At 62.7% G+C, this 16212-nt stretch overlaps 1 protein-coding gene across 6 annotated transcripts; it reads left to right on the plus strand.

Moving 5' to 3' along the window:
• The first annotated feature begins 211 nt into the window (after positions 1 to 211).
• On the plus strand, positions 212 to 15623 carry PLXNA3 (plexin A3). Of its 6 annotated transcripts, none has more exons than XM_070258646.1 (33): positions 212 to 344; positions 2122 to 2745; positions 3139 to 3678; positions 4230 to 4412; positions 5258 to 5386; positions 5457 to 5557; positions 5843 to 5966; positions 6051 to 6207; positions 6286 to 6385; positions 6550 to 6664; positions 6825 to 7025; positions 7192 to 7288; positions 7438 to 7628; positions 7706 to 7851; positions 7920 to 8040; positions 8149 to 8285; positions 8373 to 8543; positions 8698 to 8791; positions 8875 to 9114; positions 9189 to 9332; positions 9409 to 9643; positions 9735 to 9877; positions 9962 to 10218; positions 10314 to 10380; positions 10472 to 10618; positions 10703 to 10862; positions 11019 to 11122; positions 11362 to 11458; positions 11742 to 11932; positions 12231 to 12400; positions 12949 to 13161; positions 13383 to 13533; positions 13963 to 15623. In XM_070258646.1, the coding sequence occupies exons 2-33, from the start codon at positions 2149 to 2151 to the stop codon at positions 13984 to 13986; spliced, it is 5547 nt and encodes a 1848-aa protein (XP_070114747.1). In that variant the 5' UTR covers positions 212 to 344; positions 2122 to 2148; the 3' UTR covers positions 13987 to 15623. The 6 variants fall into 6 exon arrangements, with proteins under 6 accessions (XP_070114747.1, XP_023490213.2, XP_023490212.2 ...); XM_023634445.2 differs by having other exon boundaries at positions 14540 to 15623; XM_023634444.2 differs by having other exon boundaries at positions 9735 to 10218.
• Positions 15624 to 16212: the final 589 nt, after the last annotated feature.

Raw genomic sequence — 16212 nt, forward strand, 5'->3', positions numbered from 1 at the left:
ACCCAGGCAGCTCACGGGGGCCGGGATTGCGCGCGAGGCCTGCCCCCGGCCCTGGGGAGGAGGGGCCCCGCCCGCGCGCCCTGCCGCCCGGCCCTCCCTGGGTGCCCCCGCGCCGCGCGGTGGTACGATCCGGGTTTAAAAGGCCCGGGCGGCCCCGGGCCGGCCCAGTGTGTGGGCGGTGGCGGTGGCGGTGGCGTTGGTGGCGGCGGCGGCGGCGGCGCGCGCGGGGCGCCGGTTGCGGGGCGTGGCGGCTGGGGCCTGGGAGCTGGGCCAGTGTGGGGCTCGGGGGCGCGTCCACGTGGCTGGAGGGCGGCCACTCCGAGCCAGCGGCGGCGGAGAGACAGGTAGGTGGCCCCCATCCGCCGCCACCCGTGCGGGGCCAGCATGCTCAGCGGCCCGGGGCTCACGCAGCCCGGGGGCCTTCAGGGGGTCGGGCCCTGCCTCTGTTCCTGACCCTCGGGCGCCGGCCTGAGTAGTCCTTCATGCCCTGCGCTGGTAGGGACGGCCAGTCCAAGCCCAGCCTCCCTGCCCGATGGGGACCCTTTGTGGCAGAGAAGCTACCCCTCCGAGGACTGCTACGGCGCCTCCGTCCACGAGGGTCCCCGTGGCTCTGCCGAGGGGTGCCCCCTGGTGGGGGCAGGGCGAGCCGGGCAGCAGCATGGCGCGGGGCATGGGCACTCTGCTGGCAGGGCTGTGGCAGAGGGGCTTGGTGTGCCTGTGATGCCTGAGGCTCCCACTGACAGGTGGAGGTTGGGAGGGGGCTTGGGCTGCAAATCCTGCCTCTCCAGATTTCCCTCCAGCCCTGTCCCCATCCTGGTTCCTAGGAGGTGAGGGTGGGATGTGGTCTCCCCTCTGGCCTTCCTTTCTTCTCTGGCTGTTGTTTAGGGGTCCAGGATGTGGACCTGACAAAAGAGCCCCTGAGAGATGATCAGTCTGAGCTGAAACTTTGGCTTCAAGCTGGGCCTGCTCCTTGTTTTAGGAAATGTGTTTTTTCCTTTCTCTCTTCTGCACCTCCTTGGTTTGGTTCCCCGCGCCCCCCAGTCTGGGTACCTTGTGTCTCGCTTGGGGCTAGGGCACTGACTGGGTAGCGCTTAACCCTGCCCCATTGGCTGCCACGACACTGCTCTGCTGTATTTGCCGTCTGGGGCTGGCCAGAGGGCTGGGTGTGGCTTGGGGGGTGAAGACTCAGCCAAGTTGGGCACTGTCCTTATGGCCCCCCCATCTTCCCAAGGCCTTGCTGTTTTGGGGGATGTTGCTCCCCATCCATAGGGCCCCTTGGGTCCCTCTGCATCTCCCCTTCCCCAGCTAACCTTTGGACCTGGAGGGAGAGAGAGCAGCACACGGCTGCCTGGCCATCTGTTTGGCTGTGCCTGAGCAGAGCCTGACTTACGTCTGTCTCAGCGCGTGGCTGTGGGGGCAGGCGCGACTCGGCTTTGTGTTGCAGTGAGTAGGCCAGACAGCAGGCTCCTGGACAGCCAGCTGAGGGAGGCCCTCCAGGCAAGGAGGCAGCTGGGGCCAGGAGTGGGGATGTGGTGGTGCTAGGTCTGATCTCAGGCCTTGATGCCCCAGACTTCTGTCCTGGGGCTCCTGGTGGCAGTGCCACTCTGGGGTGGTGCCCCCCACCCCCGGGGCTTATGATTGTTCTCTCCCTGCCTTTCCGCCTTCCCCCAACTTGGGCATGGGGCGTCTCTGTGGCCTGTGGCTTGCCTACGGTGGCTCTTCTGTGTGGCTGGCTGCCCTCAAGTCTGGGATCTGGTGATCGGGGTCTCGTTCTGGGAGGGCCTCCCACCCTGCCTTTCCCAGCATCTGGCTCTGCTGCCCTCTTGGGTGTGGCCCAGCTGAGGCAAGGCCTCCTGGCTCCTTTCCAGCGGGGGGTGGGGGATGATTGATGGCCCCCAAGCCTGCCTGTGCTTGCTGTTCACTCATGCGCCCTGGTGGAGGCCCCTCCTCTCTCCCAGACACGGTCACCATCTGGGGCTCTGGCGTGGTGTTGGGTGAGTGGCCTCCACCCTCTGTGGCTCAGAGCTCAGCCTGCCAGGGGCCCTAGGCCAGGCAGGCCAGGAGGAGGGCAGGCAGCCTGGGCCAGAGGGCCTCTGACTGGTACTTGCTATCTCTCCTCAGGCCCGTCCCTGGGCGCAGCCGCCGGCCATGCCTGCTGTTTGTCTCCTCTCACTGCTCGTCCTTGCCATGGGGGGGGCCCTGGGCAGCAGCAGGCCCTTCCCTGCCTTCTCGGTGACAGACACTACCCTCACCCACCTGGCGGTACACCGGGTGACTGGAGAGGTGTTTGTGGGCGCAGTGAATCGTGTCTTCAAGCTGTCCCCCAACCTGACCGAGCTGCGGGCCCATGTCACGGGGCCTGTTGAGGACAATGCTCGCTGCTACCCACCCCCCAGTATGCGTGTGTGCGCCCATCGCCTGGCGCCTGTGGACAACGTGAACAAGCTGCTGCTCATAGACTATGCGGCCCGCCGCCTGGTGGCCTGTGGCAGCATCTGGCAGGGCATCTGCCAGTTCCTGCGCCTCGATGACCTCTTCAAGCTGGGCGAGCCCCACCATCGCAAGGAGCACTACCTGTCGGGGGCCCGGGAACCCGACTCCATGGCTGGCGTCATTGTGGAACAGGGCCAGGGGCCCAGCAAGCTGTTTGTGGGCACTGCTGTGGATGGCAAGTCTGAGTACTTCCCCACTCTGAGCTCTCGAAAGCTCATCGGTGATGAGGACAGTGCCGACATGTTCAGTCTGGTGAGTGCCTATTCGCCCTCTTGGGCGGGTTGCTGGGCCCTCCTTCCCTCGCGTCGCTTCTCACCCTCTCAAGAGCCAGCTCCCAGTTCCCTCCTGCCTGCACCTTGTGTTGGCTCCACCTCTGGAAGAGCCCTAGTCCAAGAGGGGACAAGCTGCTGAGGACAGCAGGACCAGCTGGAGCACAGGATGGGGCTGCTCACCTTGCCCTTGGCAGCCTTTCTGGCCTGGGCTCCTGTGACCATGTGGGCAGTCGGGAGTTGTGAGGGAAGCCTGGGGGGACCGTTTTGTGGGAGCAGGGCCAGGGTGTGTTGCAGGGTCCAAGGGCCCAGGGTTTGGGAGGTTACCGATGGACGCAGGCCTCATCCCAAGCTCTCTCCTTGATCTGCTCTCCAGGTGTACCAGGATGAGTTTGTCTCCTCACAGATCAAGATCCCCTCAGACACATTGTCCTTGTACCCTGCTTTTGACATCTACTATATCTATGGCTTTGTGAGTGCCTCCTTTGTGTACTTCCTGACGCTGCAGCTGGACACCCAGCAGACGTTGCTGGACACAGCAGGCGAGAAATTCTTCACATCCAAGATCGTGCGCATGTGCGCGGGGGACTCGGAGTTCTACTCATACGTGGAGTTCCCCATTGGCTGCTCCTGGCGCGGCGTGGAGTACCGCTTGGTGCAGAGCGCCCACCTGGCCAAGCCCGGCCTGCTGCTGGCCCAGGCCCTGGGTGTGCCAGCTGACGAGGATGTCCTCTTCACAGTCTTCTCTCAAGGCCAGAAGAACCGGGCCAGCCCACCGAGGCAGACCATCCTCTGCCTCTTTACCCTCAGCAACATCAATGCCCACATCCGGCGCCGCATCCAGTCCTGCTATCGCGGGGAGGGCACACTGGCCCTGCCTTGGCTGCTGAACAAGGAGCTGCCCTGCATCAACACTGTAAGCTCTCACTTGCCCCACCCTGCCCCTATGCCAGGCTATCTGCCCCTTCCCAGGTTTGCAGCCCTGGCCTGGATAGTGGCGTGGCAGCCAGTGGACTGGCATGGCCTTGGGAGTGGCACCCTAGCCCTGGAACACCTGCTTCTCCCTCTCAGGGGTCCCCCGCACTGTCTTGTCCTCTCTCTGCATCTGCTGTTTCTCTTCCTTCCCTGGCCTTCCGTCTTACTGGCTCTCTTGGCAGGCGCTCTCTGTTTGTGGACCACCCCCTTCCTCTTACTGCTCCTCCACCCATCCCCAGGTTGCTGCTCCTTACTCTGTCTCACGGGTGTCCCAGCCTGGCCCCATCTTGCAGGCCTAGGCCTTGCTCTTCTCTCCCCGCTCCTGCCTCCTCCTCCTCCTCCTCCTCCATCTCCCTCTTCAGCCCCTGATTTCCTGTGGGGCTCGCAGGGCGAGCAGTCAGTTCTTGCTCTCTTCCAGAATGTGGGGTCCCACGGCCTCCATCCAGCTGGTGCCTCCAGGCTCTCTTATATACATCCCTTCTGTTTCACCAGCCCATGCAGATAAATGGAAACTTCTGCGGGCTGGTGTTGAACCAGCCACTGGGTGGCCTGCACGTGATTGAGGGGCTGCCCCTGCTGGCTGACAGCACTGATGGCATGGCCAGTGTGGCTGCCTACACCTACCACCAGCACTCCGTGGTCTTCATTGGCACTCGCAGTGGCAGCCTGAAGAAGGTGGGCCCCAGAAGCCTTGGCATGTGGAGATCAGGGCAGACTCTGACATAGGGGACAAGGGTTGGGGGCAAGAACATGCAGACGGGCCCCTGGAGACTCTGAACAGGGCATGGCCCATGGGGGGAGGGGGACTTCTCAGGCTGGGCCCCAGGAGCCTGGCCATGCTCCACGGCCGACCCCTGAGCCATCCACCTCGCCAGCATCACTGCCTGCTGTGGCCTGAATTGCCAGCTTCCTGTGGCTGTGGGGACAGAGACCAGACCCATCTCAGGGCTTCCCTGCCGCAGAACAGGGGCCGTGGCTGAGCCATCATTGCTGGGTCCTCAGTCAGATGAATGAGGGAACAAATGGCATCCTTGGGGAGGTCTGGGGGTGGCCAGGAGAAAGGTTATGCAGGGAGCCACTGAGCTCTCAGAGCCTGGCTTACTTCCCTCCTAGGCCCTTTTTTCGTTTGCAGCAGCGTTACTGAGGTGTAGTCCTTGTACCATACACTTCCCTCATTCGGAGCGTACATTTCAGTGGTTTTAGTAAGTTTGCAGAATTGTACAACCATCAGCATTCTCTCGATCCAGGACATTGTCATCACCTTAAAAGAATCCCTGCCCCTTTAGCTGTTACCCCTCTTCCCCATCCCTAGGCAGCACTAACCTCTGTGCCCCTATCTTCTGGGAGCCTTTTCTGGCTGGCTGAATCACCCCCAAGGGCCTGTGGGGGCCAGGTCCTGGCTTCAGCTTGGCCACAACCTGGAAAGTCCCTGGCTTGAGAAGAGGACACCCTGGGTATGTGGGGTGCTACTATGGCATCAGGTTGGCTTGTCATCCCTCTGCCCTGGTCTCATGGCCCAGGTGCGGGTCGATGGCTCCCAGGATGCCCATCTGTACGAGACAGTGCCCGTGGTGGATGGCAGCCCCATACTCCGAGACCTCCTCTTCAGCCCTGACCACCGGCACATCTACCTCCTGAGTGAGAAGCAGGTGGGCCCGTGGCGGGCGGCGGTGGGTGGCAGGGTCGGGGCAGGCTGGGTGCTGATGTGGCTGTCCCCAGGTGAGCCAGCTCCCAGTGGAGACCTGCGAGCAATACCTGAGTTGCGCAGCCTGCCTGGGCTCGGGGGACCCGCACTGTGGTTGGTGTGTGCTGCAGCACAGGTGAGGGCTCAGTGAAGCTCCCGGAAGGGGCCAGCCCACAGGCCCTCTGCTCCCAGCCATGCCCTTGCGGCCTCCCCCTCCCTCCCCTTCCACTTTCTCCCGCTAATGAGTGGAACCTCCACCCTGAGTGACGTCCCTTGGACCCAGGGAACAAGGCTGAGGCATGCTGTTGCCTGGCACTGTGGGCTGGGCTGCCTGTCCCCTTTGTCCTCAGGCCCCACTGTACCCCCGGCCGGCACCTTCCTGGGGCAGCTGTGGGACGGGCTCTGGTCTGGCTCCACGCAGATGCTGCCGCGAAGGGGCTTGTCCAGGTGCCTCAGCCCCTCATGGCTTTGCCAAGGAGCTGAGCAAATGTGTTCAGGTGCGGGTCCAGCCCAACAACGTGTCGGTGACATCACCTGGGGTGCAGGTGAGTGGCGTGGTGGGTGGGAGGTGTGTGGGCCTGTGCGTGTTGGGGGGATGCGCCCTGTTCTGAGTCCTCTGCCTCCTCCAGCTCACTGTGGCCATGCGCAACGTGCCAGACCTCAGCGCAGGTGTGAGCTGTGCCTTTGAGGAGGTGACGGAGAACGAGGCCATCCTGCTGCCCTCTGGGGAGTTGCGCTGTCCCTCGCCCTCCCTCCAGGAGCTCCGGACGCTCACCAGGGGGCACGGTCAGTGGGCTGGGGCTGCCTGGGACAGGGGCGCCCTCAGGCCCCAGCTTGCTCACAGTTGCCCTGTGCTTGCTGCAGGGGCCACCCGCACTGTGCGGCTGCAGCTGCTCTCCAAGGAGACCGGCGTGAGCTTTGCAGGGGCCGACTTTGTCTTCTACAACTGCAGTGTTCTCCAGTCGTGAGTACTGGTCTCCCTGAGCGCTGTCCCCACGTCTCTTTGTCCCTCGCTGTATTGTGTGGGCCCTGCTGTCTTCTTCCTTCAGTCCCCTGTGTGTCCTGTAGGAGAGGTGGTGAGGGGCAGACATGGCCTTCCTGGTTATTTTGGAAGCCTCTCCTCCCCAGGTGCATGTCCTGCGTCGGCAGCCCTTACCCCTGCCACTGGTGTAAGTACCGCCACGTGTGTACCAGCCACCCCCACGAGTGCTCCTTCCAGGAGGGCAGGGTCCACAGCCCTGAGGTGAGGCGGGCGCCGCGAGCAAGGGGGCTGGGCTCCGTGTGTGCTGGCCTCTGGCTTTTCTGCCTTTGATCTCGTTGGTTTCTTGGAGCCTCCTCAACATGGGGCTGGCCCGGATGGACGGCAGCAGTTGGTGTGCAGCTGACGGGCGTTCTCCCTCCAGGGCTGCCCTGAGATCCTGCCCAGCGGGGACCTCCTGATCCCGGTCGGTGTCATGCAGCCTCTTACCTTGCGGGCCAAGAACCTGCCGCAGCCCCAGTCGGGCCAGAAGAACTACGAGTGCGTGGTCCGGGTGCAGGGCCGGCAGCAGCGGGTGCCTGCTGTGCGCTTCAACAGCAGCAGTGTGCAGTGCCAGAATGCCTCGGTGAGGCCCACCTATCACACCTGAGGGGGTGGCCAGGACGTGCAGGGCCAAGCGTGGAAGCCTCAGGTGGCCATGGCAGGGGGCCTTCTGAACCTCCTGCTGGGGATTCCTGAGCCGGGAGGTCTGTACACCTTCTTTGAGGTCACGCAGGTTCCTCTCCCCCCAGTACTCCTATGAAGGCGATGAGTATGGTGACACCGAGCTGGATTTCTCTGTGGTCTGGGATGGAGATTTCCCCATCGACAAGCCTGCCACCTTCCGAGGTGAGGGGCAGGATGGAGCTGAGGAGCTCGCCTCCTGGGACAGAGTCGGCATGAGCTGGGGGCAGGTCCAGCAGGGGACCCTCCGGCAGGGCCGTTGGTGCCACTGGCTCCCTGTAACCACCCCCTAGCAGTGCCCTCTGTACCCACAGCTCTCCTGTACAAGTGCTGGGCCCAGCGACCTAGCTGTGGTCTCTGCCTCAAGGCTGACCCCCGCTTCAACTGCGGCTGGTGCGTCTCAGAGCACAGGTGCCAGCTGCGGGCCCACTGCCCAGCACCCAAGACCAACTGGATGCACCTGAGCCAGAAAGGCACCCGCTGCAGCCACCCTCGCATTGCCCAGGTCAGCCTCCCAACCGCCTTCCACCCACCGGGCACCCGCAAGTCTGGGCTCACCTTCTCGCCTCCTATGCTCTGCAGATCCACCCACTTATGGGGCCCAAGGAGGGAGGTACCCGGGTCACCATCGTGGGCGAGAACCTGGGCCTCACCTACCGAGAGGTGGGCCTGCGGGTGGCCGGCGTGCGCTGCAACTCCATCCCTGCCGAGTATGTCAGCGCTGAGAGGTGAGTGTGGCTGTGCCGCCGCCCAGCCCTATCCACTGTGGCTGGCCCTGACTGTCTCTGACCCCTAGGATTGTGTGTGAGATGGAGGAGTCGCTGGTGCCCAGCCCGCCGCCAGGGCCTGTGGAGCTCTGTGTAGGCGACTGTTCCGCGGACTTCCGCACGCAGTCTGAGCAGCTCTACAGCTTCGTGGTGCGTGGGCCGCCCACCTCTTCCCCTGCCCACCCCTTCTGAGGGGCACAGGCCTAGCCCCGGAGCTGGGCTGCCTCCTCCCTCCCCTCAGGGCTGCTTTTCCCACAGACCCCAATGTTCAACCGTGTGAGTCCCAGTCGGGGCCCAGCTTCTGGAGGCACACGGCTCACCATCTCCGGTAGCTCTCTGGATGCTGGCAGCAGAGTTGCAGTGACTGTGAGAGACGGCGAGTGCCAGTTTGTGAGGTGGGCAGGGCGCTGGGTAGGGACCACAGGGGCAGGGCATGTGATAGCCCTGGGCCGCCTGCTCCAAGGGCCCATTTGTCGACCCAGGAGAGATGCCGAAGCGATTGTGTGTATCTCGCCCGTCTCCACCCTGGGCCCCAGCCAGGCCTCCATCACCCTGGCTATCGACCGTGCCAACATTTCTAGTCCTGGAGTCCTCTACACCTACACCCAGGACCCCACTGTCACTCGCCTTGAGCCCACCTGGAGCATCATCAAGTAAGACCCTTGAGAAAACGTGGAGCCTGTCTGGCATTGAGGGGATTGGGGACTGGGTCCTCGAGCTCCTGTCCTGGGGTCTCCCCTGATGACTGGGGCCTTGGGCCTCAAGTTACATCTCCTCTGAGCCAGAGCCCCTCGTCCCTGCCCCCAGCGGAAGCACTGCCATCACTGTGAGTGGGACTCACCTGCTGACAGTCCAGGAGCCCCGAGTCCGGGCCAAGTACCGAGGCATTGAAACCACCAATGTGAGTGCCAGCTGCCCTCACCCCACCCCTCACCCTCCCACCTGTGGCCTCATGTGCCGGGCTACCCGCCCTTGTCCCCACAGACGTGCCAGGTGATCAACGACACTGCTATGCTGTGTAAGGCCCCCGGCATCTTCCTGGGGCGGCCCCAGCCGCAGGCCCAGGGCGAGCACCCTGACGAGTTTGGCTTCCTGCTAGACCACGTGCAGACAGCCCGCTCTCTCAACCGATCCTCTTTTACCTACTACCCCGACCCCAGCTTCGAGCCACTTGGGCCCTCCGGCGTCCTGGACGTCAAACCTGGCTCCCACGTAGTGTTAAAGGTGCCGGTGGGGCTCAGGGGCCAGGAGGGGCAGGGAGGCTGGGAGACCTGGCTGACCGTGTCCTCCACCTGTAGGGCAAGAATCTGATCCCCGCAGCAGCCGGCAACTCCCGTCTCAACTACACAGTGCTGATTGGGGGCCAGCCGTGTGCACTCACCGTCTCGGACACACAACTCCTGTGCGACTCACCCAGCCAGACGGGCCGGCAGCCTGTCATGGTGGGTGGGGGTGGAGAGGCCATCAGGGGAGTAGGGGTGGGCATGAGGTCAGCTCACAGCGGACTTGTCCCTGCAGGTGCTGGTGGGTGGCCTGGAGTTCTGGCTGGGCACCCTGCACATCACGGCCGAGCGAGCGTTGACCCTGCCGGCCATGGTGGGGCTGGCAGTGGGCGGTGGGCTCTTGCTGCTGGCCATCACCGCTGTGCTGGTCGCCTACAAGCGCAAGACTCAGGATGCTGACCGCACACTCAAGCGGCTCCAGCTACAGATGGACAACTTGGAGTCCCGCGTGGCCCTAGAATGCAAGGAAGGTGCCTGGGGGCAGGGTACAGTGTAGGGTGGGCGGGCTGGGGGGCCTTCCTTTGCCTGTTCTGTTCATTCTCCCTCTCTGCCCCTCCCCAGCCTTTGCCGAGCTGCAGACAGACATCAACGAGCTGACAAACCATATGGACGGCGTGCAGATCCCTTTCCTGGACTACCGGACCTATGCCGTGCGCGTACTCTTCCCAGGCATCGAGGCCCACCCAGTGCTCAAGGAGCTGGATGTGAATCCCCCCCTCATTGCCTGCCCACTCCCTGTCACCCCCAGGGCCACCCCCGCACCCTCTGAGATGCCCTGTGCCCCACAGACCCCGCCCAATGTCGAGAAGGCCCTGCGCCTCTTCGGGCAGCTGCTGCACAGCCGGGCCTTCGTGCTTACCTTCATCCACACGCTGGAGGCCCAGAGCAGCTTCTCCATGCGGGACCGTGGCACCGTGGCTTCGCTCACCATGGTGGCATTGCAGAGCCGCCTCGACTATGCCACAGGGCTGCTCAAGCAATTGCTGGCGGACCTCATAGAGAAAAACTTAGAAAGCAAGAACCACCCAAAGCTGCTATTGCGCAGGTACTGTACTGCTCCAGCCCTGCCCTTGGCCGGCTCTACCTCTGGGCAGGCCCCGCCCCCTACCAGGCCTGGGCTGAGCGCACCTTTCACCCTAGGACTGAGTCAGTGGCTGAGAAGATGCTTACCAACTGGTTCACTTTCCTGCTGCATAAGTTTCTGAAGGTGCGCATGGCCGGCAGGCGGCAGGGGAGATGATGAGGGGAAGTAGCTGGCTGTCAGGCAGGCAGCAAGCTTTGTGCTGGCCCGGCTGCAGGAGTGCGCCGGGGAGCCGCTTTTCCTGCTTTACTGCGCCATCAAGCAGCAGATGGAGAAGGGCCCCATCGACGCCATCACGGGCGAGGCGCGCTACTCCCTGAGCGAGGACAAGCTCATCCGGCAGCAGATTGACTACAAGACGCTGGTGAGTGAGGGGCCAGTGGGCAGGGCTTCGGGCATGGGGGGAAGCCTTGCCCAGGACCCACCCTGTGGTGCCCCTTGCCCTCAGACCCTGCACTGTTTATGCCCGGAGAGTGAGGGGAGCCCTCAGGTCCCAGTGAAGGTTCTCAACTGCGACAGCATCACCCAGGCCAAAGACAAGCTGCTGGATGCTGTGTACAAGGGCATCCCATACTCCCAGCGCCCCAAAGCTGAGGACATGGACCTAGGTGAGGCCCTACCCTCTCCTCCTGGCCCCCACCCTGTGGCCATGTTACTTTGGTCACTGCTCACACTCCTCACCTGGGCTCTGTCCTCTGAGGGGAATGGGCCCAGGGTCTTGGGGGATGCTGTGCGGGACCTCAAGGGCTATCTGTGGCCTGCAGAATGGCGCCAGGGCCGCATGGCCCGCATCATCCTCCAGGATGAGGATGTCACCACCAAGATCGAGTGTGACTGGAAGAGGGTCAACTCACTGGCCCACTACCAGGTAAGGGGGCTGGGGGCCCACTCACCCCCAGGGCCACTGGGGTACTGCAGCCCTGCCCTGAGGATTCAGGAGCAGGGACCTTGGCTCCTCCCTTCTCTGGCACCTGTGCTCGCAGGCCTTCCTCAGGAGCCTTGGCTGCTGCCCTACATGTACACTGCAGGGTCTGGGTGGCTGGTGGCTCAGGTCCCTTGGCTTCTTGGCCTCCTGCACTGTCTCCTCTCTGTCTCTGGGGTCTCCAGGTGACAGATGGTTCCGTGGTAGCACTGGTGCCCAAACAAGTATCTGCCTATAACATGGCCAACTCCTTTACCTTCACCTGCTCCCTCAGCCGCTACGGTAGGTGTCCTCAGCGTGGTGGCCTCTGCTGGCCCTGTGCCCTTTGAGGCTGTATCAGCTGTCACAGGGGACCCCCTATCTGCGGCCAGCTTGGCTCTGGCAGTCTCCCTGGGCCCTGCCCTTGGGAGGTCTCCAGTTCCTTAGAGCCTAGAAGTGGGGTGGGCCAGCAAGAGTGGACGGGCCCCCCTCAGCCAGCTGGGCTCCCAGGACAGGTGGGGCAAGAGCCCTGACAATACTGGTGTGGTCCCCCTGGCCTAAGGGGCACACTTGTCCTCTGCCCTAGAGAGCTTGCTCCGCACAGCCAGCAGCCCCGATAGCCTCCGCTCTCGGGCGCCCATGATCACGCCCGACCAGGAGACAGGCACCAAGCTGTGGCACCTGGTAAAGAACCATGACCACGCCGACCACCGCGAGGGGGACCGTGGCAGCAAGATGGTCTCAGAGATCTACTTGACACGGCTGCTGGCCACTAAGGTGTGGGCCTGCCCTGCACCAGCCTGGCCTCAGCCCAGACACCTTCGAGCCTGGTTTTGACCCTGAGGTTGGCCCTGTCTGGCCTGTGTGGGGAGGAGACCACTGGATTGTTCGAATCCAGTGGGCCTTTGCTATGGGAACTCCCAGCCCAAGGTTGAGACAGGGCCTATCTTAGGGGCATTGGTTCTGCAGGGAAGCCTTGCTCATTGCTGAGCCTCTCTGTCCCCCCGTCTGTCTTGCTGTGGGGACATCCCAGCCTGGCTCCCTCACAGCCTGTGCCCTTGCTGTGCTCCTGCAGGGCACCCTGCAGAAGTTTGTGGACGACCTCTTTGAGACCGTGTTCAGCACAGCGCACCGGGGCTCGGCCCTGCCCCTGGCCATCAAGTACATGTTTGACTTCCTGGATGAGCAGGCCGACCAGCGCCAGATCAGTGACCCCGATGTGCGACACACCTGGAAGAGCAACTGGTATTGCCCCATGCCGGATGCTGCTGGCCCCTCCAGGGATGGGTGGGCAGAAGAGGCTGGCTTTGCTGAGATTCAGGGACCATGGGGCCAGGGTGACTGACGGGCTGGAGTGGTTGTCCGGGTAGGAGAGGACTGTGGCCTGGGGTCAATGGTGCCAGCAAGCAAAGAGGGCGAGTGAGTGAGTGCAATTTCAGAGGTGGGCTCTGCCAGGCATTTGAGGGGGTGGGATGTTGGTAGTTAAGGCCAGTGCCCAGAGGTGGCCTTTTGCTCTCTGGGGTCTGGCACAGGGCAGAGATGCTGGTTGCCTGGCCCAGGTGGTCTCTGTCGGGGGTTGGGATGCACTGAGGACAGAAGAGCTGTTTACTCTTAGGTCTCACTGCTTGAAGGCCAGCAGAAACTTAGAGAAAAGGCCACTAATCCTAAATATGTCCCTCCTGCCACTCTGGGCAAGATAGGAGCTGACCAGATAGGAACCGTGGAGGGGAGCAGTGATGGGTGGGTGCTCACTGGGCGACTAGGGAGCTGTGGGTGTGTGTCCCTCTGTCCAGCCTGCCCCTGCGCTTCTGGGTGAACGTGATCAAGAACCCGCAGTTTGTGTTCGACATCCACAAGAGCAGCATCACAGATGCCTGCCTGTCGGTGGTAGCCCAGACCTTCATGGACTCCTGCTCCACGTCCGAGCACCGCCTGGGCAAGGACTCCCCTTCCAACAAGCTGCTCTACGCCAAGGACATCCCCAACTACAAGAGCTGGGTGGAGAGGTGGGCCCTGCCTCGCAGCCCTGTGTGCTGGGCGGAGGGGAGGCAGGGTCAGGCAGCCCAGGGAGGTTGCTGCTGGGTGAGGGGCGTAGGAGCTGCCTTCCCTGGGCTGGCTTGTCTTAGGTGGGCCAGCTGCAGGAAAAGGCCCAGAGGCCAGCCTGGCTGCCAGGGCAGGGGCTTTGGCTTTTATGGCACCTGCCTGTGTGACCTCAGGGTCCCAACAGGTACTACCGGGACATTGCAAAGATGGCATCCATCAGCGACCAGGATATGGATGCCTACCTGGTGGAGCAGTCCCGACTCCACGCCAGCGACTTCAATGTCCTAAGTGCACTCAGCGAGCTCTATTTCTATGTCACCAAGTACCGCCAAGAGGTGCGTGCCACCCCCACAATCCCCCTGAGGGTGCAGCCATTGGCAAAGGCAGGGGCGTCGGTGGGGGTCAGGGAGTGCCACAAGGAGGTGGAGGGGACAGATTGCTTATGATGTTCCCTCTGACCAGGTCCCCGGGCTAGCATAGGTGACACTCTCCATAGATGCTGGGATTTGAGGGGAGTGGGTGGAGCCAGAAGGTGTGTGGCGCCAGCCCCGTGTAGGGCCTGTGGTGTTTGCAACCCAACTGGAGACCCCAATAGGCAGGAGACACAGAGGTGTGGACTTAAGGATGCATCCTTGCCTGGAGACAAGAACTTGTGAGCCAGGACATGGCCCTGAAAGCCCCGAGCCTGGCTGAGCTCACCAAGGGCGGCCGAGTGGGTGTAGAGGGAGAAGCGGCCCCAGCACTGGGCCCTGGGACACCCACAGGTGGCCGAGAAGACGGGGAGCTAGCAGCAGAGACTGAGGAGGGGCGGCCAGAGGCGTGGAAGGGACCCCAAGAGTGCCAGGCGGGTCCTGGAACATGAGTGAGGCTCCCCGGGGCGGGGGGCGCTCAGGGAGGAGGGAGTGATCGGCTCTGTGGGGTGCTGCCGACGGTCGAGGGAGATGAGGCCCCAAACGCTCACCGGGACTTGGCATCAGGATCATGGAGACCTGGACAAGAGAGGTTTTGGGGGGGGCCGATAGGAGCGGATGGGAAAGGGGAAATCGGGGACAGCGAGTGCAGACCACTCTTGGGAGGGGCCGCGCTCTGGCTGTGGAGAGGACGACAGAGAGTTCTGCAGTTGGAGGAGGATTTGGGGTCGAGGAGAAGCCGGAGGGTGTGTTCAGAGGTGAGAGATTGCAGCCCTTCCCACGCGCCTGCCCAGGGCCCCCTGGGAGGAGGGATGTGCTGAGGCGTGAGGCAAGGAAGAGCTCAAGCTGCTCAAGCTGGGGAGGGGGGCTTTGCCCCGGAGGAGCCGGCCCCTCCTCGAGAGCCCAGCTCCGGGGGGCCGTCCTGCCCCAGGTTCTCACCGCTCTGGACCGAGATGCGTCTTGTCGGAAGCATAAGTTGCGCCAGAAGCTGGAACACATCATCACCCTCCTGTCCAGCAACAGTTAAGGGTGGCGGAACCGGTGAGGAGGGGCCTTTTCGGTCCTGAGCTGTCCTCCCGTTGAGGGGGCGGCTCACGCCTGGGGCTGGGGGCTGAGCCCTGGATCGGGTGGCACGGGGGAGGTCACTGGGCCAGTGTGCCCCTGGCACACCTGGGCCCCCTTCATTAGTGCCTTGCTTTGGGCCCCACCGGGGTGGGGGCTGGGGGCTGAGGGGGAGAGGATGACAGGACCAAGCCCCGCACCCCAGCAGCAGCAATACCCTTAGCCTCCTGCCCTTGTGCCCAGGTGTTGCCACGGCCCCTGCCTTCCTTGCTATTTATACCCCCAACCACCTATTTATTTAATTTACCACCACCTCACTGTCTCCATCTGTAAATACGTGTCACCCCTGGCATGTTGCCAACTTCACTGACCTTCTCTCCTTGAGTCGTCCTGGCTCCCTTGTGACGTTGTCAGCCTTGGCCTAGCCTCTGGCACCTCACCCTTGCCATGGCTGGCCCCACCCATACCAGGAAGGCAGCCTCGGTGCCAGCAGCACTTGGGGTGGGATGATGCACCTGAAGCCGCCCTCAGACTGTGGCTGTGCCCAGGGGTCCCCCTGCAGCTGGGCCACAGCGTCTCCCTTCAGACTTCTCGGGAGTTGGCCTGTCCTGTACAGGGCCCTGCTCTCTCTGAGACCCTGGAGAGCTAGAACCAGGCTTGTGCCGGGGCCTGACCTGGGCCCAGGGACTCCGGCTCTCCTTCTCCCGGCCCTACTGCCAAACATCCTCAGTGTTGTCTGCACTTGCCCCCGACCCCCTCGTCCTCAGCTGCCCTGTCCTGCGCCCGCCCCAAGGGGCTGAGGCGGCAGTGCCTTAGTCCTTTGTCCTTCTGCCTCCTGTGAGGAATCAGGCCCTGTCTCGCAGTCCTGGAAATTCCATTCTCTCCTCTTTTGTTGCATGAGTTCTTCTTTGTTCGTGTAATTTTTTTTCCTAATTAAATGTTGGGAAAACAGAGTCAGTGTGTGGCTTTGTCCTTGAGGCAGGTGGGTGGTCGGAGAACATGGGAGCAGGTGGGGAGACTGCTGGACTGCAGATGAGCTGGACTCCCTTTGTGGGAGGAAGGGTAACTCATTGCAGGGTTTCTGAGGATTTGAGGAGGTCCAGGGCCATGTCCAACCCACCGGCAGGTCCTGGTGGCTCCACCTTCAAGATATATTCAGAATCACCTCACCTCGCCCCACCTCCACTGCTCCCAGCCTGGTCCAAGCCACCCTTGTCTCTTACCTGGATGCCAATCTCCCTGCATCTGCCTTGCCCCTCCTTGGCCTGGTCTCAACGTGGGAGGCACTCGGATCCTGGTAAGATACAAGGTCTATCTTGTCCTGCTCTGTTTAAAACCCTCCAGTGGCTTCATTGTACCCAAACTCCTTCATGTCTGACAATTCTTTACTGTTCCAGCTATATCTCCATCATGATGCCCCCACTTCCCTCTTACTCCCCACTCCTGTTAAAGTAATGCAGGTGATGAGAAAGTGGGATGCAATTTTAAATGGAGTGGCCAGGACTGATATCTGAGTGAGCCAGGAACCCTGGGGGAAGAGAG

This window comes from Equus caballus, chromosome X, assembly GCF_041296265.1.
Source record: "Equus caballus isolate H_3958 breed thoroughbred chromosome X, TB-T2T, whole genome shotgun sequence".
Lineage (NCBI taxonomy): Eukaryota > Metazoa > Chordata > Mammalia > Perissodactyla > Equidae > Equus > Equus caballus.